The sequence below is a fragment of the Brachyistius frenatus genome, unplaced genomic scaffold (assembly GCF_029030835.1).
Source record: "Brachyistius frenatus isolate BFR_SWC_R1_liver_20210118 unplaced genomic scaffold, ASM2903083v1 Contig_140, whole genome shotgun sequence".
NCBI classification, from domain to species: Eukaryota; Metazoa; Chordata; class Actinopteri; family Embiotocidae; genus Brachyistius; species Brachyistius frenatus.
The window spans coordinates 699,518-720,694 of NW_027210739.1; the positions used below are offsets into that span (position 1 = coordinate 699,518).

The window sequence follows — 21,177 nt, forward strand, 5'->3', positions numbered from 1 at the left end:
CATAAAGGGCTCTTTATTCGAGTCGGACAGGGAGAGGAAATCAGCTTTAGAAGTAAAAACAGAGGGAGCAAGAGAGCGATGGAGACCACAGGGCTGCACATCTGGAGTTATTACAAGGCTTCCTCCCGCTTGCCAAGAAAACGCCGACATTCCTGCCCTTGCTACAAAGACCGTGGAGCCTCTGCTCTCATCCAGCCCCACTCCTACACACACACACACACACACACACACACACACACACACACACACACACACACACACACACACACACATCACTCAAATGTCCAAAAAACCACATATATGCTCACATGTATTAAAAAAAAAAAAAAAGAAGCAGGGACGCACGCATGCACTGGATAGAAAAAAAAAGAAAAAAAAGGGGAGGAGGGGGGACATGCGGATACTTTATGAAGCGCATATACAGTGGTGTGAAAAAGTGTTTGCCTCCTTCCTGATTTCCAATTTATTTGCATGTCTGTCACACTTAAATGTTTCAGATCATCAAACAAATTTAACTATTAGTCAAAGATAACACAAGGAAACACAAAATGCTGTTGTTAAATGAAGGTTTTTGTTATTAAGGGAGAAAAAAAATCCAAACCCACATGGCCCTGTGTGAAAAAGTGTTTCCCCCTCCTGTTAAAACATAACTTAACTGTGGTTCATCACACCTGAGTTCAATTTCTCGAGCCACACCCAGGCCTGATTACTGACACACCTGTTCTCAATCAAGAAACCACTTCAATAGGACCTGCCTGACAAAGTGAAGTCGACCAGAAGATCCTCAGAAGATAGACATCATGTCGAGATCCAAAGAAATGCAGGAACAAATGAGAAAGAAAGTAATTGAGATCTATCAGTCTGGAAAAGGTTCTAAAGCCATTTCTAGAGCTTCGGGACTCCAGAGAACCACAGTGAGAACCATTATCCACAAATGGAGAAAACATGGAACAGCGGTGAACCTTCCCAGGAGCGGCCGGCCGACCAAAATTACCCCGAGAGCGGGTGTTGTGTTTACTTGTGTTATCTTTGACTAATATTTAAATTTGTTTGATGATCTGAAACATTTAAGTGTGACAAACATGCAAAAAAATAAGAAATCAGGAAGGGAGCAAACACTTTTTCACACCACTGTATCTGCCTCCACGAGAGAGCAAACACAGACATCCTCCCATCTGCCCACATACGCTTCCACTAAAAAAATAAAGAAATAAATAAAAGGTTCCCTCCCTCTGCAGCCTGCCCTTCACTCCCTTTCCAAACTTTACAACGCACACGCCAAATGAATGCGTCTCACTTCCTGTTCACCTCTGACCTGCCACTTTCTCTCCTGAAAAAAAACGACAGGAAAAAAAAAAAGAGCGAAAGGTGGTGCTGATGGTGGAGGGGGGGGGGGGCAGCGAGAAGGAGGGGAGAGAGAGAGAAAGAAGTGAGTGGAAAGGAAAAAATGGGGGGCTGGCGAGCTCCTCCTCTTTCTCTCTCCATATCTCCTCTGTCTCTCGCTCCTTTTCTCCTTCTGGCTCTCGAAGGGGGAACTTGATGGCCAGTCCTTTTGCCACGTCGAACCTCCAGCCGGGCCACCTTGCTCTCTACCGGAGGGGCGCTTTTTCTTTTTTTTTTTTTTTTTTTTCTTGCTTGCTTTTTTTTTTTTTTTTCTTTTTCCACTCAGGAAAGGGACGTTTCAGCACATTTGTTTTGCCACAACGGCGTGACAGCATCGAACGAAAAGCACTGGGAATTCAGAGAAGAAGGCGAGAACGACAAATATCGGTCGAGAAGAAGGAACGTCACTCGAGCCGGCGAAGATGCAACGAAGAGGAGGTCGCCGAGCCGCAGGTATCCCATCTTCAAGGAAAAGTTTCCTTCCTATGTTAAGGAGGTGAAAGGTTACGTACGGCGCCGTTTTAGTGGGAGGTGTTGGGTCAGACTCGGTGTGATCTCAGTCGACCGCAAATATCCACGAGGAAGTTTCTAACCGAAAGAATTTCAAAGACGAAAAAGTTGTCTTTCTAACTTCTAAAGTTTTTGTTGAACTCCGGTGGCGTACCCTGACATTTATTGATCTATTCTTGGTTTGGGGTTCAACGGAGACAATCAGAGATTCGGCTCCACCAATTTGGGCTAAACGATGTGTGTATGTCTACACTTTCATCCGTGTGCTGTTGGCTTTAACCAGGCCTATAAAAGAAGTCAATTCTCTTTTTTTTTCCCCAAAAAAGTGATTGTCAGGTTGAAAACTGCCGACGGAAAACCAACATTTATGAGATGTATGAAATGGTTTTATTGCCGTCTTGTTTTTGCCGTTTGGTGTATCTAAAAAGACTTTTTTCTCCATCTTGTGTTTTCCCTCCAGAGCTCGACGTGGAATGTTTCCTCTCGCAGCGGGAAACAGGAGGGAATGTCATTGAATCTGCCAATCAGTGGCTATCACCTCTGTCTAACCTCTCCTCCTCCTCCTCCTCCTCCTCTTTCTCCCACTCCTCCTCCTCCTCCTCCTCCTCGCCGGCGCCCCTCATCCATCCCTCTACACGCCGTTTCTCCTCCAGCTCACTCGATCAGCTCGATCAGCACTTTGTTGCAGTCAGACTGTGAGAGCGGGAGGAGTCCGGAGTCACGGTGAGTATACAGCTAAGAGTGTGTGTGTGTGTGTGTGTGTGTGTGTGTGTGTGTGTGTGTGTGTGTGTGTGTGTGTGTGTGTGTGTGTGTGTGTGTGTGTGTGTGTGTGTGTGTGTGTGTGTGTGTGTGTGTGTGAGCTTATCTGTGAACGCCCAAGCTTCTCCACAGCATCCTTCAGCCGCCCGGCCCGCCTGCCCAGTGTTCAGACTACCTGTTCAGGAAGTAGTGGTTGTACAGTAGTCTGCACATTGGTTAGGCTGGCCGGGGAAGCACGGGGACGACTCCAAAAAAATAAAAAATAAAATAAAAAAAGAACCAGAGGAGACGCAGAGCGCTCCGGAGGCCGAAACACATCATGTTGCGGGAACACGCAGCACCGCCCTTCGTCCATCTGGACCAGCCTGGGCACAGGCCTAAAATAAAGCACCCAGCGGGTCCACCGCAGAGGCCCAGCCCTCGCCCGGGACGGATTTACGACTGACAGAAGTCCTAAAAGTTTAGAAAAACAGAGTCACAGTTTGTCTTCGCTATATAATTGTTGTGTACTGTTTATTACGTCATCCAACCGGAGGGGTAACCATGACGACGTGCGGTCGATCCGGCTCGTGTAAAGAATTTTTGAAACAGTTGAAATAAAGATGGTTTTGGATTTCTATGCGACATTGTGCCTGTTTTTATTTTTTATTTTGTTCTTGAGCGAGTTACCCATAAGTACACATCATGTAGATTTAAGTGGCGGCTGAAATGATGTTGTCAACATGTTGTTTATCTTTTTACAAAGAGACCAAAAAAGAAGATCCACCGCACTGAACAAAAAATGAACACTTACCCCAAAAAAAGGGTAACTAAACCACACAGTTTTCACCCCACACACACACACACACACACACACACACACACACACACACACACACACACACACACACACACACACACACACACACACACACACACACACACACACACACACAATTATGTGTGCGCTCTCCCTGCATCAGCTTGTGGTCGCTTTACCTCAAATGACCATGTAATGTGCAGCGAGGCAGGAAGCCACCATACAAAAATGTTGAAAGAGCAGCCACTCTGTCATTGTCTGTTCACCGTTTTGTTTTGTTTTTTTACGAGTCTTTGTTTAGCTCACCCCCCCCCCGCCCCCCCTCCCAAAAAAAGGACAGTAAATTTGGTTTTTTTGCGGGTTTCAGTGTTTGTAGGTGACGTCACGTGAAACGTTACGAGTTTAGCGAGACCCCCTGCCTCGTCCTCCAGGTCTGTTTTCTCTTCAACTTCTTTTCACCATCCCGGGCTGCAGCGTGCCTTCCAGCCTGCCTGTCTTTGATAAAGCGAACCGTTTTGAACCCCGTCTCCCTCTCAAACACACAATAGAAAAGAAAAGAAAAGAAAAGAAAAGAAAAGAAAAGAAAAGAAAAGAAAAGAAAAGAAAAGAAAAGAAAAGAAAAGAAAAGAAAAGAAAAGAAAAGAAAAGAAAAGAAAAGAAAAGAAAAGAAAAGAAAAGAAAAGAAAAGAAAAGAAAAAAAGAAGAAAGCCGAAACATTCACATGGGGTCCCATCGCAGAGCATCGACTGCAGGAACGCAAACCACACACCAACCTGTTTCCATTTACAGCTCCACCACACACACACACACACACACACACACACACACACACACACACACACACACACACACACACACACACACACACACACACACACACACACACACACACACACACACACACACACGTAGCAGACATGTTACTAGTGAGCGTGTTGAAAGCAGCAGTCTGCTGTTTCCCCCCAGGATGTTTACAGCTGGGATCACCAGGCGAGTCTGGCTTTCTGGCAGCTTTACAGCAGGATCAGGGAAACCCGGGCAGAAACACACACACACACACACACACACACACACACACACACACACACACACACACACACACACACACACACACACACACACACACACACACACACACACACACACACACACACACACACACACACACACACACACACACACACACACACAGCGGTTGGACACACGATCCTTGAATAACACATATACTGAGCGTCTATAAACTCGCAGCTGAGAATCTTTTTAACTAAATTTTTGGGTTGTTTTTTTTTTGCAACGTTTGTTTCGCCATTCACGTTTTTCCTTCCTCGCTCTGCTTTGGGAAGCTTTAAGCTACAGAGCAGACTGATTCAAGGAATTGGCATGTCCTGTGGTAATACAGACCAGAAGGTTTCTAAGAGCACACACACACACACACACACACACACACACACACACACACACACACACACACACACACACACACACACACACACACACACACACACACACACACACACACACACACACACACACACACACTAACCAAAACATCCTGGCACCACTAGTTGGGTTTAAAGTTATTATTAGTGTCTGGGGGTGGTGTGTGTGTGTGTGTGTGTGTGTGTGTGTGTGTGTGTGTGTGTGTGTGTGTGTGTGTGTGTGTGTGTGTGTGTGTGTGTGTGTGTGTGTGTGTGTGTGTGTGTGTGTGTGTGTTGCCAGACTAGGCAAGGGTTTTCCCCATGACAGGAGGCAGCCAATAAAACGGCGGTGCGCTGTTTTGCGAGCTGGTGTAAAGAAACATGTTAATGTGTTTGTATGCAGCTGCAAAAACTGCAGAAGAAGATGCACGACATCTGCATTTGGCGCATTTTTGGAAAAATCTAGACATAAAAATTAGTTTAGCTGTGTGTATTTTGGCAAGTATCCACCCAGGTGTGCAGTATACTGAGCACTCAGGGGTACGCTAACCTCTAGTGTGTGTGTGTGTGTGTGCAAATGGTGTATATAAAATGTTAAGCTTGGATAGAAAGCATAATGGAAACTTTGTTTTTAATCTTTTTGCTTTTCTGCTTTTTAACTGCAGGGCCCTTCAGACTCGGCGCTGAGCTGTAACCCCGGCACACAGTGTTGGTTTTAGGTCTCCGTGCTCCCTCGCGGTTCCACATTCAAATAAATATACAGTACAAGAGAGAAGGGGGGGGGAAGAGGGGGGGAGGGGACACAGGAGAAGGAGAGAGTGACGAGGAAAGACTGAGGCAGAAGCAATAGATGGACGGACGGACGACGGGAGGATGACGAAGCCTTTTTCTTCTGCTTTCTGGATGAACTTTCCGAGGCGGTGGTGGGAAAGGAGAGGAGGAAAAAGGTAGGAAGAGAGGATATACTGTAAAAATTAGAACATTTCTCCTCCTCCCTCCCCCCCAACCCTCCTTCTGGGCTACCTCCTATCCTCACTTTCTCTGCCTTCACATGGTCCTTGTTACTCCCGCCGTTCACCAGCTAACAAGAGACACTCCCTCCCTGCAATCCAGTCCCGCTTTTGCTCTGTGCCCCTTCTTTGAAATGTAGTAAGTTTATTAGAAGCAGCTTGAGTGTTTACGGGTGTATATATATATATATATGTATAAATGTGTGTGTGTGTGTGTGTGTGTGTGTGTGTGTGTGTGTGTGTGTGTGTGTGTGTGTGTGTGTGTGTGTGTGTGTGTGTGTGTGTGTGTGTGTGTGTGTGACTGTGTAATTGGGAACAGGGCAGGGCAAGGGGGTTCTGGTATGCACATGTGTGTGCCAGCTTCGCTGTCTGACATGCTGGGGGGTCCTGACTTTTTAGAAAGGGCTTTCTCAGTCCTACACACACACACACACACTCACACTCACACACACACAAAAGACACACCCACACACACACACACACACACACACACAGCCTGATGTCAGCGAGCACAGCGGCTGTGGCTAAGGTCTGGAGACAGTGAGACTGTGGCTAGCTCCTAATAGTTCTGCAAAGCATCATGGGACACCGCTTTGACCAGTCGGTCCAGTAACAAAAGCATGTTGGGTCAAATCGGCTCAGCGTGCGGAAGACAATCGCCAAACTCGACCAAGACTCATATTTGCCAGTGGGATGAGCTGGAATGAATTTTGTACGAGAAAGTGGAAAAGAAAGTCGGAGAATAAACACTCAAATCCCGATGACTCCTGCTTTTGTAATTTGCAGGAAAATATTATAAAAGTTGCACAAATGATGATTTTTAAAGTGGACAGTTAAGATGCAGATAGCTACCACATAGAATTAGTCAGATCGCTAATTTACAAAACCATCAGTGGAGCGTAATGTCATTTCAACATGAAGATTCATCTGTTGAAAATCAGTTGGTGGCAGGGATAATTGCAAAAGCAAACCGATGATTAAAATGTTTCACTGTCAGACGATTCAGTTAAATACAAGACATCAGAGCTCACAGAAATCCGAAGAAAAAGCCTGAGAAGGGTGAAAATACAGAAACATGCAGACACACAACATCCTAATCGTGTGTGTGTAAACGCCTTCTTACCTCATCATCCTTGTACCAGGACAGAGACTCTGCAGTGAGGACAAACCAGTACTCCTTGGCTCCTCCCTTCATGATGCCGATATTGTTTATGGTCAGCCAGCCCTTTCTGATCACCTGACAGACAGACAGACAGACAGACAGAAAGGAGGATTATAAATAACATCCAAAAAGGTCAAAGACACCTACTCGCCTGTTTCCCACCAAACCTAACATCACATTTGTCTACGTGTGTATTTAACACATCTGTAGCAACACAATAAATGTGTGATGAACCTGCTTTTAATGGAGAAGTGCCAAAAAAACACACTAAACACACTGCTCACACTCTTTCTTTTTTTTCTTCTCCTTCACTATCCGGCATTTACTCTCTCCACCTCACAGACACGACAGACTCATTCAAGTAGGTGGTGTGCGAGTTATTTACCTTGAACCGATCGCCTACTCCTCTCTCCGGCTGAATGAGAACGTGGAGAGAATATTACAAAGCTACGCCAACGAAGGGGCATTTAGTAAAAGGCCAAGTACACAAGGTTGGTCAGTTACAGCAGCACATTACACTGCAGCTGGCTGCTGGGGGCGGCAGCGACGGGACAGCAAGCGGGGTCGGGATGAGGCGAGTGAGGAGACAGAAAGAGTGGCCCATGTCAATCCTTTTTAATGTCATGCAGGGAAATGCAGACGCAGCACTGTTTTATTCTGTTCTGTATGTGCTCATGAATATAGAAGAAGTAGAATTATTAGGTGAGGAGACTGAACCTTAGTTCAATTTCAGAAACTTATTTAAGTTCGCCTTTTAAGAGAGAAAAGATTCTGACGACGTCACAGACGTTCCCGAATGGATCATTTTAAATTATATTGAAAGGTTTTGGGATCTGGAATAGAATTTAACATAAAGGTATGTTGACTAGGAACAAATATTAGCTGCACGTAGTACATCTGATTCAGGGACTGGTGGATGCAGCAGGATTTGTGGGATTAACTGAGGCCATCATATTTTATATCTGGATATTTAATGTTATATTTGTTTCCACGGGTCCTACGGTTCCCCGTGCAGAGGTCAGGAGGGGAGGTCAGGAGGCCGCTGAATGAGGAGAGCAGGAGCTGCGGGGTCTTAAAGGGCCAACAACATCCATCTATAAACAGGAAGTAAAGTTCACTACTTTGTTTACAGTCTGCCCCTGACCTTTCAACCTGATCGGGGAGGTTGTTATTACAACTGACAGCTACGGAGGTGCCATATGTCTGCCACACATACAAGTCTTTTACGTTCTCCGGTTACTTTGGATGATTTGGGAATAAAAGAGGAAGATATTGTCGACGTCGGACTCTTCGATTTAACTCTCCTTCTCTCTGTGATGCAACTCAAGAAGAGTCACTTTCTCTTTATGTAGTTCAAGCTACTGCTGGAGGGCATCTATTTCCTGCCAAAGCAGCAAACCGACCTCAGAGTTGAAGCCACAACGGGCATCTCTAAACCGAGCCGCTCGACATGACTGAAATACGCCTGTAACAAGAACATTATATAACATCTTAATTTAACTCCTTTATGTTCTCTGCAGGGTGAAGCACGTTGACAGCTTTGTACAGTACATTTACCATCCTGAAGCATAAATGTGTGCGTGTGCGTGTGTGTGTGTGTGTGTGTGTGTGTGTGTGTGTGTGTGTGTGTGTGTGTGTGTGTGTGTGTGTGTGTGTGTGTGTGTGTGTGTGTGTGTGAGCCTGTAGGGATGAGATAGCTGAAAAAGAGAGGAAAGGGAAGCAGCCAAGCATCTCCCACTACAGCCACCTGCTCATCCACGAGCAGCTAATATGAAACTTGTTTCACGCACACGCACACGTACACGCACACGCACACGCTAATGTATCAACTGTCAGCTTCAGCTCAAAACACAAAAAACATACAAGTTTAAGCATGTAACTTGTCATAAGTGTAAAAACACGAGCTCATACGTATGTCAGCCTACCTGCAGACACACACACACACACACACACACACACACACACTACTCACCATGATTTCATCCTGAAGCAGAACAGCCACACAGAGGAGGAAAAGGAGGAAACAGAGCAAAAGGAGAACAGACTCAGTAGAAACATTAAAAAAAAATTAAAAAAAATTAAAAAAAAAAATCTAAATTACAGCTACGAGCTGAAGATTAAAGAATAAAAGGAAAATGTGTAAAAAGCAGAATAAAAATTGACAGTAAGAGTTTCAAAATATTTCTAAAAGCGGAGTGCAAATCATGGAAAGGTTTGTTTTGTACCATGAATATGTGTTTGTTGAGCTGATGTGATGCATTCACTGCATATAGATGCTGTACTGGGTGGTGTTTAGATAATTATTACCTTTTTCTGAGGATTATTTTTCTTCTTTATTCAGAAGACATCTCAAACATGATACTCTTAGATTTCAGTGAAGTTTCATGGGGAGGTACACCACCGGAGAGGGCGTCCAGATCTTGTGAATTTTCTAAATGTTTTTTTTAACATTGGGACCATCGTGCAAATGTTTTGATATTTTCTCATGCACTTACTGTAAACTACTGAAATATGTCACATGCATCGCATTAACGTCTGCCACTGTGTTTATTTAAACGCAGTTTGATGGACACGAACGATTTTAAAACGATTTCTGTTTGATACTCATATGACTGTTGGCTTTAATCTACTAAAACTATCATTTATCCCTCATATATTTTTGTTTGTGTTGACATCAATAAAGCCTTCACAGAAAGGAGAAATTGTATTGTGATCAGACAACTGTTGTCCATTAGAGTGTCACATGTGCAAGAGCTGCACAGGGCAGCATTGTGTAGGACATGGACCGTTGCCCACGGTAACAATATACCGAATAGCGGTGCAACATCTAGCATGAGTGAAAACAGAGAGCTGAGTGCTAACAGAATAGAGCCTGAGGGGAAAAAGAGCATGAGGTTCAGATGTTAGCTGGCCAACAGACAAAACACATTTAGATCAGTTCAATCTGGAATCGTCGTGTTGCTGCAGCTCCGAGCAGCATTAACCTGTAAAACACCGGCGACTATGCACGGCGGACATGTTGGTGATCACGGTACCTGGTTGCCAGCTGCCTTCTTCTTGTTCATCTGGTTGATCCTCTGCTGGGCGCTGCACGACAAAACACATCAGGAGATGCTGGATTTCGGCCTCGAACGGCAAATGAGTCGAACATTTAGATGTAAATGTTCTACATAAAAAGATCTCACTTGGCAAATCCGATGAAGTCCTCGTGGTTGGTGTTCATGTAGGACAACTCGATGTCGATCAACAGCAACACCTGAGCAGAAAGAGAGAGAGAGAGAGCTGTTATCAATGAAAGCTCACACGTTTCAGTTATTGATCAGTTATTTTATCTGTTGTGTTTTTACTCCACGGTTCTCTGCAATAATAATCTGTGCAGGATTAAAAGTTTCATTTTTTTTTTTAATAAATGAATATCAAATAAAAGATGTAAAATATTCCAATATGAAATAGCATCATGTTTAGCAGTTGTGTGTGACTCAACATAGTTTACAGCAATAAAAAGAATATGTGAGATTGACACTGGACAGACATGTAAAATCCCCCCCACAACTTCAAAATACTCAGACTTGAAGACAAAAAAAATACCATATGTATGATTTTACATGGTTTGTAGGCGTTTAGCGGAGTTTTTTTGGATGGTTTTTGGGGCTTTTTTTGGGGTCATTTTGTGGTGTTATAAGTTAGACCACGGTTACTTGACAAATGTTCAAACCCTCCTTTGGACGTGAGTCACAGCCCGGGAGAGACATGTGAAATGGGCGGAGGGGAAAAACACGGCAACCCAAGCGGTGCCAGCTCAAGAGCTGGGTAACGACTTTGAATTTGGACAACGTGGGTTTGACCTTATGAAGCACAAAATCCACTCGGGTATAAACCTTGTTGGGCCCTCGAAATGAAAAGGGATATTTGTGGGCGAGTCAATTACCAAACACCTTCTCCGCAGGCCAATCAGATTGCAGGAGGAGCCTATGCCACCCCCGGGTCACCCCTCTGGTCCGGACATACCAGACCTTCTAAACAATTATAATATCATTAAATCATATTTTTTACAGCATGTGGCAGGACGAACACCTCTTTACAAAGTAATAAAACTATGTTAATCGTCGTCATTACTACCACCCACCACGAACTACCCGCTGATCTCACTGGATGTGTCGTTTTTGTGCGTTACCTGGTTCTTAGTGCGGTTCTCTCGGTCTCTGATGTGCTGAGTGACGATTCTCTCCATCTCCTCCCTCAGCAAGGGATACTGAGCAAGCTGCGAGCACAGAAAACAGTAGGTAGGTAGCAAAGCAACCAAACACACACACACACACACACACACACACACACACACACGCCAACACACAAACTGTCACACATCAACACACAGCTTCGGTAAACCACGAGTTACTCATCTCACTGAACCACAACACACAGCTCCACCGATACAACAAAATACAGAAACACGGTTAAACGTGGCATGTTTGGAGGGGTCTGCGTTTATCCCAGACTCGGCTCTAGTCGCTGCACAACCCGACCAGCGGGCGGACTCGTGCGAGATTAGATTTTTATGTGCCAATGTGGAACAAATGCAAGAGAATAGTGCAAAGTCTGTGATATTACCACACAAACACAGAATAAACAATGTTCCTGGCAGTGAAGCTTTCTTTTCCCAGCACACTGTGGGTCTTTTTTCCATGAGCTCATTGCAAACCCACGAACGCAGACATTGGTGGGCCTCCAATGTGACACAAACACATTTAGGAGAAGTGCGAGGACAGAAGGAAAACTCAAAAAACCCAAATCACAGCGCCAGAAAGAAAAATATATGCTTGTTTTCGTGCAAGTTGCAATGCATCTTTCATGTCTGTCGGATGGTTTGGGGGGCGAGTGGTTTTCAATAGAGTTGATTTACTGCTTCCTGGGTTTGGTCCAGTTACAGAGCAGATGACACCCATAAAGAATACATGCTTGACAATAATGGGTCAGGATGTTCAGATAAATGTCGGTCCAACTGCATTTATCATAGGATTTTATTGTCACTGTGAGAGTGTTAAAAACAGACGATGACAAGTGATTATTCTGCTAGCAGCTATGTCACGCTTTTTATTTCTCCATGTGAACAAGAGCAACACGCGATACGTAGAGGTATTATTACGGATGGGTCATGATTTTTTTTAACAATCAGAACAGTTTATGTGACTATTGTCTTGTCTTCTGTTTTTTTTACCGACGCCTGGTATTAATGTGGTACGCCAACCAGAAGGTGGCGGTAATGCACCTAAAAGCTGTTTGCTAACTGCCATTTAACAACAAAAGAAGGAGAAGACATTACTTCCAGGTTCGGGTAAAACCGTGGACTGTAAATAATTCTGTTGAGTGCCCAGTATGCTTCGCGTTAAAGTAGTTAAATCATGTAAAACGCAGCTGCTGGGCAACAACAACACAGATGGTATGAAGAAGCCACAGCGGCTACATCAACAGTTTCCTTCGTCACATTATTAGATTTGAAGACTTTTTGTGACAAAAATTATTGTATTAGCTAAACATCTAACAAAAAAATTACTTTTACTAACCACAGAACTTCGTCATTTGTGAAAACATCCGCAAACAAGTCACAATTTGTGAGAGAAAATTCAGCGTTTGGTGTTTATATGAAAGTAAACGGCTCCATTTGAAGGCAGCATTTAAATGGATGTGAAACCAGTTGAGGTCAATTTTGTAATTTTGAGCTATTTAAGTAAAACTGTAATGACTTGATTCAGATTGCAGCTTAAATTAACAATGTCACCATTACCGATCTGATGAGGAGCATTTCATGGTTTTCACACCAGATAGTGATGAAAATCATGAAAATTAAAGCATGAACAAAACAAAAACAACAATAAAAGTGAATGTGTCTTGAATCAAAGCAACTGAAAGGAACATTAGTGGTGCGACTAGAAAGGTGCATCGCAGCTTGAAGACAGAAAACAGGCTGTCAAAATCTGCTGAAGTGTTTTCAGTGTCTTAAAATATTGACAGAGAAACACAACAGCGGCTGATAATAACTTGTTTTAAAAAAAAAAAAAAAAAGGGGAATTAGGCATAGGCACTCACATTGAATCTGACATGCAGTGCAAAGAGGCAGGGAGGGCGGGAAGGATGGGAGACAGGGAGGTGTAGGAGGACGTCAAACTGACCCCTTTGTGGATTTTCCCAAACACTGTATATTACCATACAGTATCTTTAAATACAGTATGTCTCTGAAAGTGAAATCAGGATTAAATCATGACAGAGAAGAGAAATCCAAAGGAGGTCACACTGCTCTGTTTTGGTCATTTTGCTTTGCGAGGAAGCAGCCGGTTCAAAAGGTTTGGAGGATGACGGGATGGAGAGGACGGAAGAGAAATGAAAAAAAGAAAAAGAAAAAGAGAAATAAAGAGACGCTCAGAGTGTGTCAGTCGGTCAGTGAGTGGAACTTCACAATCAGTCACTCCGCTGGATTAAACCACACTGACAAAGACAGAAAAATAGGATCTGAATCAAACTGAAGCAGATGATTTTTAGACATCATGAGATCAAAGAGGAAAGAAAATGATCTAACATGCAGTTTGATAACTTGTCAATATGAAGCCAATAATTGACAGAAGACAAATGACAAAGAAAGTTAAATTAAAATGCAGGTTACATGGTTACAGTAAGGATAGACCGATATTTGCTGGCTGAAGTATTTGACAACCTCATTTTTAGAGGATTGTAATTTTCTCTGCTTTTAGTTTGCATTAAAAAACACTTTAATTCTATTAATATTATTTTGAGTTCTAAATTTCATCTAAGAAATCACGTTCCATGGCTGCACTTTGGTGAAATTTAAAATATTTAATTGTTTAAACATTCATGGTTCTCAGATGAAGCTTACTGATATTGGTGATTCTATGACTTTACTTTAGCGCCACTATGAGGTTGACATTTGCGCATTTGAGTAATGTAATGTCTCAGCATACATTCTCACAAAAAAATGTTTTAATCAGATTGTTGATCTGCTGATTTTTTTCGATCTGCGCCATCACCAAGTCAACATTTGAATTTGTCCAATACTTTTGGTTAATGATCTGCAAGATCAGTCCAGTACCGCGGCAAAGTATGTAGTACACCTGCCAGTCCACTAGAGGGTAGCAGTGAAGTCCTTGTAAAGAGGCGTCCCGATGGCCTGAAGTCGCAGATATTTTACGACGAGACTACGGTTTGAGCCCAAAAGATGGCGACATGGATTTAATGTAGTTTTGGTGCGTAATCCTGACCACGTGTTTTTGTTCATCGAACTCTTACCGCATTAAAAACCACGAGGTTTTGTTTTTCTTAAACAAGCTGTTTTTTGACGCTCGGCAAAGCGAAGCCGTGACGCTATTTTTCTAAGTGCTTTTGAAAGTAAAAATGAGCATAAAGTCTCGCTTTGAGGACACACAGTTTAGACTTGAAGGTTAAACATACCAACTATTTTAATCCAAATGAATAAAACCATGCAGTTCCACATTAACTTAGAAAATAAGTCTTAATATTTTCCCATCGTAAAAGAAACAAATATTCAACTCTATTTCCAAATCTCAAAGTCACCGAATGTAACTTCTGTTCTTTAAAAAATACTTTACAAACACTGTTTGTCTCGAACATTTGATTTCAGCTGTGTGTGAAAGGAATCTCCAGCCATCAGTCTACCCCTACCTGAGAGGTTAACAGAGATAGTGAGAGTGGCTTGGTTCTCTTTGGCTTTTTACCTTTTGACTACACTTCTGTATGGTGAAGGTGAGTTCACTCACTACCATATCTATACACTTCAGTGTGGGCTCCTTCAGCTTTTGGATCTGCTTTTTCACTATGGCCTCAAAGGCCAGGTCAGGGGTGAATAGCCCCGTCCTGTAGGGATAGGCAGGCGGCATGAGAGAGAGAAAGAGAAAGAGAAAGAGAGAGGAGTAAAAACAAAAGAAAGTAACAAGAGATAAAGACGGAGAAGGAAGGGAATGGGAAAGCACCAAATGAAAAGATAAAATCACAGAGTAAGAAAGTGTAGAGGTGAGACGAATAAAAACAAAAGGAGTGAAAGCGGATGGTGAGGGACACAAAAAAAAAAAAAACAGACGAGGAAGGTAAAAAGTTGGAGACGGAACAGAAGAGAGGACAGATTGAAGATGAGAAGGACGAGAAGGACGAGAAGAGGTGTCGGGGTGTTGGAGGGATAAACAGCACAGAAGGAAGAAAATGCAAAGTGAGACATTTGGTTTCCCCCTGAAGCCGTTCTAAAACAGGACAGTGCTGGAGACTCTCTACGAACAAAGAGAGGACAGAAAGAGAAGTTGAGAGAGTCAGAGAGAAACAGAGAGAGCTCCCAGCCTGCACATCTCCGCCAGCCAAAAACTCCAAGCGACGCACCGCGAGACCGCAGCTGTGCACCCTGACGTTCAGCCAGGACACCGTCCTGGTGTCGACCTGTCCCCCACCCGTCCCCCACTCGTCCACCACCCGTCCCTCCCTCTCCTCCGACTTCCAGCAGGAGCCTCATCATAACATCTATCATCCACTGGCCTGCATGTTGTTGCAGTCCAACCCCTGTTAAAAATGATTTGGTCACAGTGGATCCATTTGGATAAAAACACCCCCACCCACCCCCCACCCTCCCCCACCGAGGCATGCGGAGGAGCAGTTAAGCCGTGATTGTTGTGGCTCCTGACGGCTGCAGGTGCACGGCTGCGATCTGGCACACAACAAAGTCTGGACACTGAGGTCATCCAATACGGCTGCCAGGTATGTGAACACGTGTTTTTCTCGGTGCACGAGACAAGGTGGAAAGAGTTTCGCACTCAAAAGTTCTTTAGAAGGATGAAGTCATTAATTAATTTTCTGTTGAACAATTAAAAGCAATTTATCTGCAATAGAGCACACTATGAAAAGGACTCCCTGTTACATTAAGCTTGTCTGGCACTTCTCTGTGTCCAACATTTCCTTAAAAATGTGCTTCCAGTGAGTAAAAAGTGCATTAAAACTACAACTAATGCTTCTGGAAGAAACTGTCGTAAAAATGAATTCATCAAAGTCATAATTTCTGGTTTTGAGCATAACTGAACGCTTCTTTTTATAGGCAACCGTATTCGAATGACCGCTCAGCTTCCACACTGGATTTCTTCAGCACAACTCTATACCACAGCCAGCCTGTCCAGCCAAACCGTCCGCAGCGGCGCAGTAGTCAGGCAGGCAGGCAGGCGGGTACACCGCGGCCCACCCTGCCCCTCCAGGTGCCCCCTCGCTGTCCGACGACAACGAGGGCTGGAGAGAGTCAGGTGGTCGCAGTAGGAGGGAGTGAACAGCAGAGGGACTTTGTGGATGAGGGGGGTTTTAAAGCAATATAAGAAAAACAAGAGCTATCCACTGTTTGCTTGATTTTTTTTACCTTCTTGGTACACTGCCTAACCGTATTGACTAGCTCAGAAATGACCATGTCCACACATTTGGTGCAAGGCTCTTTAATCTTCCCAATCTGCCTTTTCACAATGGTCTCAAAGGCCATGTCCGGGGTGAAGAGGCCAGTTCTGCCCGACACAGAGAGAACCAGCCACAGGGCCGAAAGACCAGGGGGGGTGGTGGAGACAAAGAAAGTAAGAAAGAAAGAAAGAGAGAAAGAAAGAGAGAAAGAAAGAAAGAAAAAAAGAAAGAAAGAAGCAGGGAGGGAGGAGGGTTGGATGGAGAGAAGAGTGTTAATCGTAAAAGATTTACCCTCCATTTCTGAGCTTTCACCCCCAAAAAACATGAACAAACACAAATTTGACAGAGAAGGAATGAAGCTCCAAAACTGTCTGAGAGCAATAAAATTAAGTCATAAAACAAATGAATTTCAAGTTCAAGCTCTCTGTGAAACTCATAAATAGATAACTGCCATAAATTCATAATCCCACATGGCTTTACTGTATCCTGCAAATACTATTTTGGTTCCTCAATAAAAACATGATATTTTTTCAGATTTTTTTTTTTGGCCTTCTAGCGTGATACAGTGCGTGTGTGCACATCATTCATTTGCAGGAGAACAAGGACAAAAAACAAAAAAAAAGCTCGCACACAATTCCTTATCTACGTTGCAGGATCTCACCAGCCTGACAAACGACACAAAGACAAGCCACACACCAGCACGGACGCACAAACAAACAAAAAGCACGAGGAGAGGCCAGAATATGAAGCATCACGTATCTGATCCTAAATATCTTCTGCTTCCGTGTGTTTTTAATTTCAGAGCAGGACTTGGATAAGAGAAGCAGTTGGATGCAGCAGAGACAAAAGAGACGGAGGGAGGTGAAGAAGAGGAGGGATGGGGGGGAGGGAGGGGGGGAGGGAGGGAGGGAGGGCGGACGTGCCTGATGCCGTGAATGTTCTTGATAGCGTAGCTGATTTCTTTGCGCAGTTCTTTCTCATCAAACTCCATCTGAAAAACAGACAAAGAGGAGAGGAATGATTACACACACACACACACACACACACACACACACACACACACACACACACACACACACACACACACACACACACACACACACACACACACACACACACACACAGGGCTGCACACATCACGTAACCTTGTCTATTATCCCGCTACCATCTGTTTTTAATGTATTTGTCTAAGTATCTCTCCTTTATTTACTGTAATGCCACATTCTTCACTGCCGCCTTCCAGTTTAGTACTTTCTGTAAAGCATGCACTCTAAACATAAAAAACATAATGATGAATTGAGTCCTAATGTATCTGGCAGACTCTCAGGTTTTCTGTGTTTTGAGTCGGTCCTGTGGAGAAAACCTGCTCCGTCCTCTCGGGGAAGTTTTCTGCAGCTCGGGTCACACACAGTAAGTTTTATATCCTCAGACGGAGGGCGAAGGAGGACACAGAGGAGGCTGGATAAGAGGGGGGTGGGGGGGAGGGGAGAGGGGGAGACGAAGGCCGATAAACAGCTGATTGGGCGAGAAGGGGAAAAAGCGGGAGTGAAGTAAAAAGTTTAGAGAGACGGAGGACAAGCTGGGGATACAGATGATGTGGAGTCTAGACGGGGAGGACGTGAGGGAGGGATGTGATGTAGATGTATATGGTGAGAGGATAAGAGCAACAGGGAGGATGTTGTTAAACTGAAAAGGGAGGAGTGTGAGGAGGGAGGAGCACCATGGGGAGATTGCCATACAAACAGTTTACATAAGTTAAACACGGGAAAATAAATGTAAAAAAAGACAATCAAACCTGCTCACACACGTGACCTCGGACAGACACATACCTTCACCAGTTCAAAGGGGAAACGCTCGTGGAAGATGCGGTTGATCCGGGCGCCACCTGACAGCTCGGCCGTGTCGATCTGGTCGCCGGAGCCCTCGATGCACTTATCAAAGTCCACCGAGAACTGCTGCACCATCCTGCAGCGAGGCAGAGACACAGCTAACAAATGCATCTGTCTGTCTGTCTGTCTGTCTGTCTGTCTGTCTGTCTGTCTACTCACTGGAGGAGAGCCTTGGTTTTGCGGGACGGGTCATCAGGTCTGAAGTTCTTGTACTCCTCCACCTCCTTCTCTATGGAGAGAAGCTGACTCTGCAGCTTGGACCGCAGACTCGGCAGCGTGTCCCGGATGTGGTTGGTCAGTTGCTGCGCAGGTCAAAGGTCACGGTTAGATCAGTGGGAATATGGGGAACATCGGAGAGCAGACTTTGTGTTGCAGAAAAAAACCACAGGAGGGGGCGTAAGTTTGAGCTCCTGTCCAGACCTGGTTGAGGACTTTCTGGAGGTAGGGAGTGCCCATGCGGTCGGCCAGGTGTCTGTATCCGGGATGGGAGAGAAAGAACTTCCTCTCAGCAGCCATAGCAGCGTTAATGTCCTTCCTTCCATCGATGTCCTTCTGGCTCCTGTTCACCACACCGATGTAACCTGAACACAACAGGCAAGAGTCCCACCAGCATTTATAATACAGACTGAAACACCGTGGAAACCATCCACATCTCTGAGAGTCGACTAAAAACCAATCTGTTCATTTGTCTGGAGGATAAAAGAGCTTATTAGAGCAATCCTGGACTGTTCTGGGTGTTTATTAATGTTTATCTGTGTAAAACTCAGAAGAATAGAAGAAAGGAAGCAAGAAAGTGAAATTGAGTGAATTTCTTGACGTATTTATATTTTTCAGACAGACAGGAAAAGAAAAAGGAGAAATAACCAGGCGAGTTCAGGTCACAAGGATCCCGTTCCACCTCCAGTAAAGTTTCCTCATGCATCCCTTTGGTTTAAAAAGCTGTTTCATGGTCTATGACTGAGAGCCAGCCGCCTTGTAAACGCGAACATCCACGGCATTAGACCGAGGGAGACGGAGAGAAAAAAGAAAAAAACATAGAGAAAAAAAACAAAGAACATGGAAAATATTCAAAAGCACATGCCTGAGATCTAACCAAGTGCAAATGGAAAAGAAAAGCACCACATCAGCACATTGCAATAAAGGGCAGCCCACAAGATACATGTGAGCTGTTTTTCTCTTTGCTCCTTCTCAACTCTTCCTGTCTTCCATCTATTTTGTCTGTCTTTTGATTTCTTACTCAGTGCTGCTTTATCGCACCCCACCGCCACACACACACACACATACAGGCTCTCACACACACACACACACACACACACACACACACACACACACACACACACACACACACACACACACACACACACACACACACACACACACACACACACACACACACACACACACACACACACACACACATCATCCCTCCTCCTGTTTACTGAATATATTTTTCTGAGGTTGGAGCTCTGAACATGGCCTCCTTTTTACCACAAGAGGGAAACAGTGCGTAATTGTGACGACCCTGAAGAACCCTGTGTGTGTGTGTGTGTGTGTGTGTGTGTGTGTGTGTGTGTGTGTGTGTGTGTGTGTGTGTGTGTGTGTGTGTGTGTGTGTGTGTGTGTGTGTGTGTGTGTGTGTGTGTGTGTGTGTGTGTGTGTGTGTGTGTGTGTGTGTGTGTGCACTCACCTCTCCTGAGTGGAAGCAGCTTGTTCTCCAGGATCTCCTTAGCGTCCGTCCCCTCATCCATCAGGTCCAGCTTGGTGATCACACCGATGGTCCTCATACCTACATGCAAAAACACACAAACACAGACATCTAATAAATTGAACTAAAAACTAATCTGAAAATGATTTCTGAAGTTCTTAATACTCGACGTAAAGTGTTTTTAAAAAAAAACACTCCAATAATCAAAATTTTACCAAAATAAAAGTACTGTACTATCAAAACTGGCAGATTGACACTTTTTACAATTATAAATATTAGTTTTCACTACAGGATTATTGTTTCTGATGAATTCATGTCCTAGCAAAATTTTAATGTTGCACTATATTTTGTTTCACTTGTAATCATCTTTATTTGTATCGCACATTTCACAATAAAACCTGAAAGGGCTTCACAACATGAGCAAAGAAGAGAAACACACAAAAACCATTCAAATAGAAATGATTAGGAAAATAAAAGGAATTAAAAGGAAAAAAAACAACTCATGCAGTAATGTGAGCTGTAAAATAATGAGATTTTTTTGGGGATTGAAAGTACTTATTAACTGTTGTGGGGTGAAAAAGTTCAACATTTCCCTCATAGAGCAGTATCAGATTAAAATGAATATGGACATATTCAAGTGGAGTACTTAAAAATCCAGGTCAGTAGATGAGTTTTGTCTCGTTAGTTTCTCTACATTTCTGTGAACTTTGTGTGTGTGAGTGTGTGTGTGCGGTTGTCTGCCACACACACACACACACACACACACACACACACACACACACACACTCACCCTGAGGGTCGACCTCTTTGGCAATCTTTAAAGCGTCAGAGTTGGCCAGATCCGCGTTGGCCGGGGAGACGGCCAGCATCAGGCAGTTCTCCTTGGTGACAAACTGCATCAGCATTTCTCGAATCTGAGACTCGATGTCTGCCGGTTGGTCGCCCACGGGCACCTTGGTCATCCCCGGCAGGTCCACCAGTGTCAGGTTCAGCACTGTGAGGAGGAAAAAGGGAACAGAGGAACTAAGAAAACACTAACACTGATGGACTGGATCAAAATGAGATCATATTGACCTTTAATATAACTGTATAAACAACATGA

General features: G+C 44.0%; 1 protein-coding gene across 10 annotated transcripts in view; it reads right to left on the reverse strand.

The window, feature by feature from the left end:
* The window catches only part of dnm1a (dynamin 1a), a 48,602-nt gene that overhangs the window by 16,517 nt on the left and 10,908 nt on the right, over window positions 1-21,177 (reverse strand). For 3 of the 10 annotated variants that reach the window (XM_069715284.1, XM_069715286.1, XM_069715287.1), the window contains exons 4-16: window positions 20,866-21,069; window positions 20,058-20,156; window positions 18,792-18,952; window positions 18,531-18,673; window positions 18,312-18,447; window positions 17,406-17,473; window positions 16,451-16,589; window positions 11,216-11,302; window positions 10,227-10,297; window positions 10,077-10,128; window positions 9,014-9,025; window positions 7,427-7,456; window positions 7,003-7,116 (exon numbers count right to left, since the gene is read on the reverse strand). In XM_069715284.1, coding sequence (XP_069571385.1) covers window positions 7,003-7,116; window positions 7,427-7,456; window positions 9,014-9,025; window positions 10,077-10,128; window positions 10,227-10,297; window positions 11,216-11,302; window positions 16,451-16,589; window positions 17,406-17,473; window positions 18,312-18,447; window positions 18,531-18,673; window positions 18,792-18,952; window positions 20,058-20,156; window positions 20,866-21,069 — 1,316 coding nt within the window. Of the gene's footprint in view, window positions 1-7,002; window positions 7,117-7,426; window positions 7,457-9,013; window positions 9,026-10,076; window positions 10,129-10,226; window positions 10,298-11,215; window positions 11,303-14,783; window positions 14,923-16,450; window positions 16,590-17,405; window positions 17,474-18,311; window positions 18,448-18,530; window positions 18,674-18,791; window positions 18,953-20,057; window positions 20,157-20,865; window positions 21,070-21,177 lie in introns of all 10 variants that reach the window. The other 7 variants (XM_069715289.1, XM_069715291.1, XM_069715293.1 and 4 more) reach the window with 3 other exon arrangements.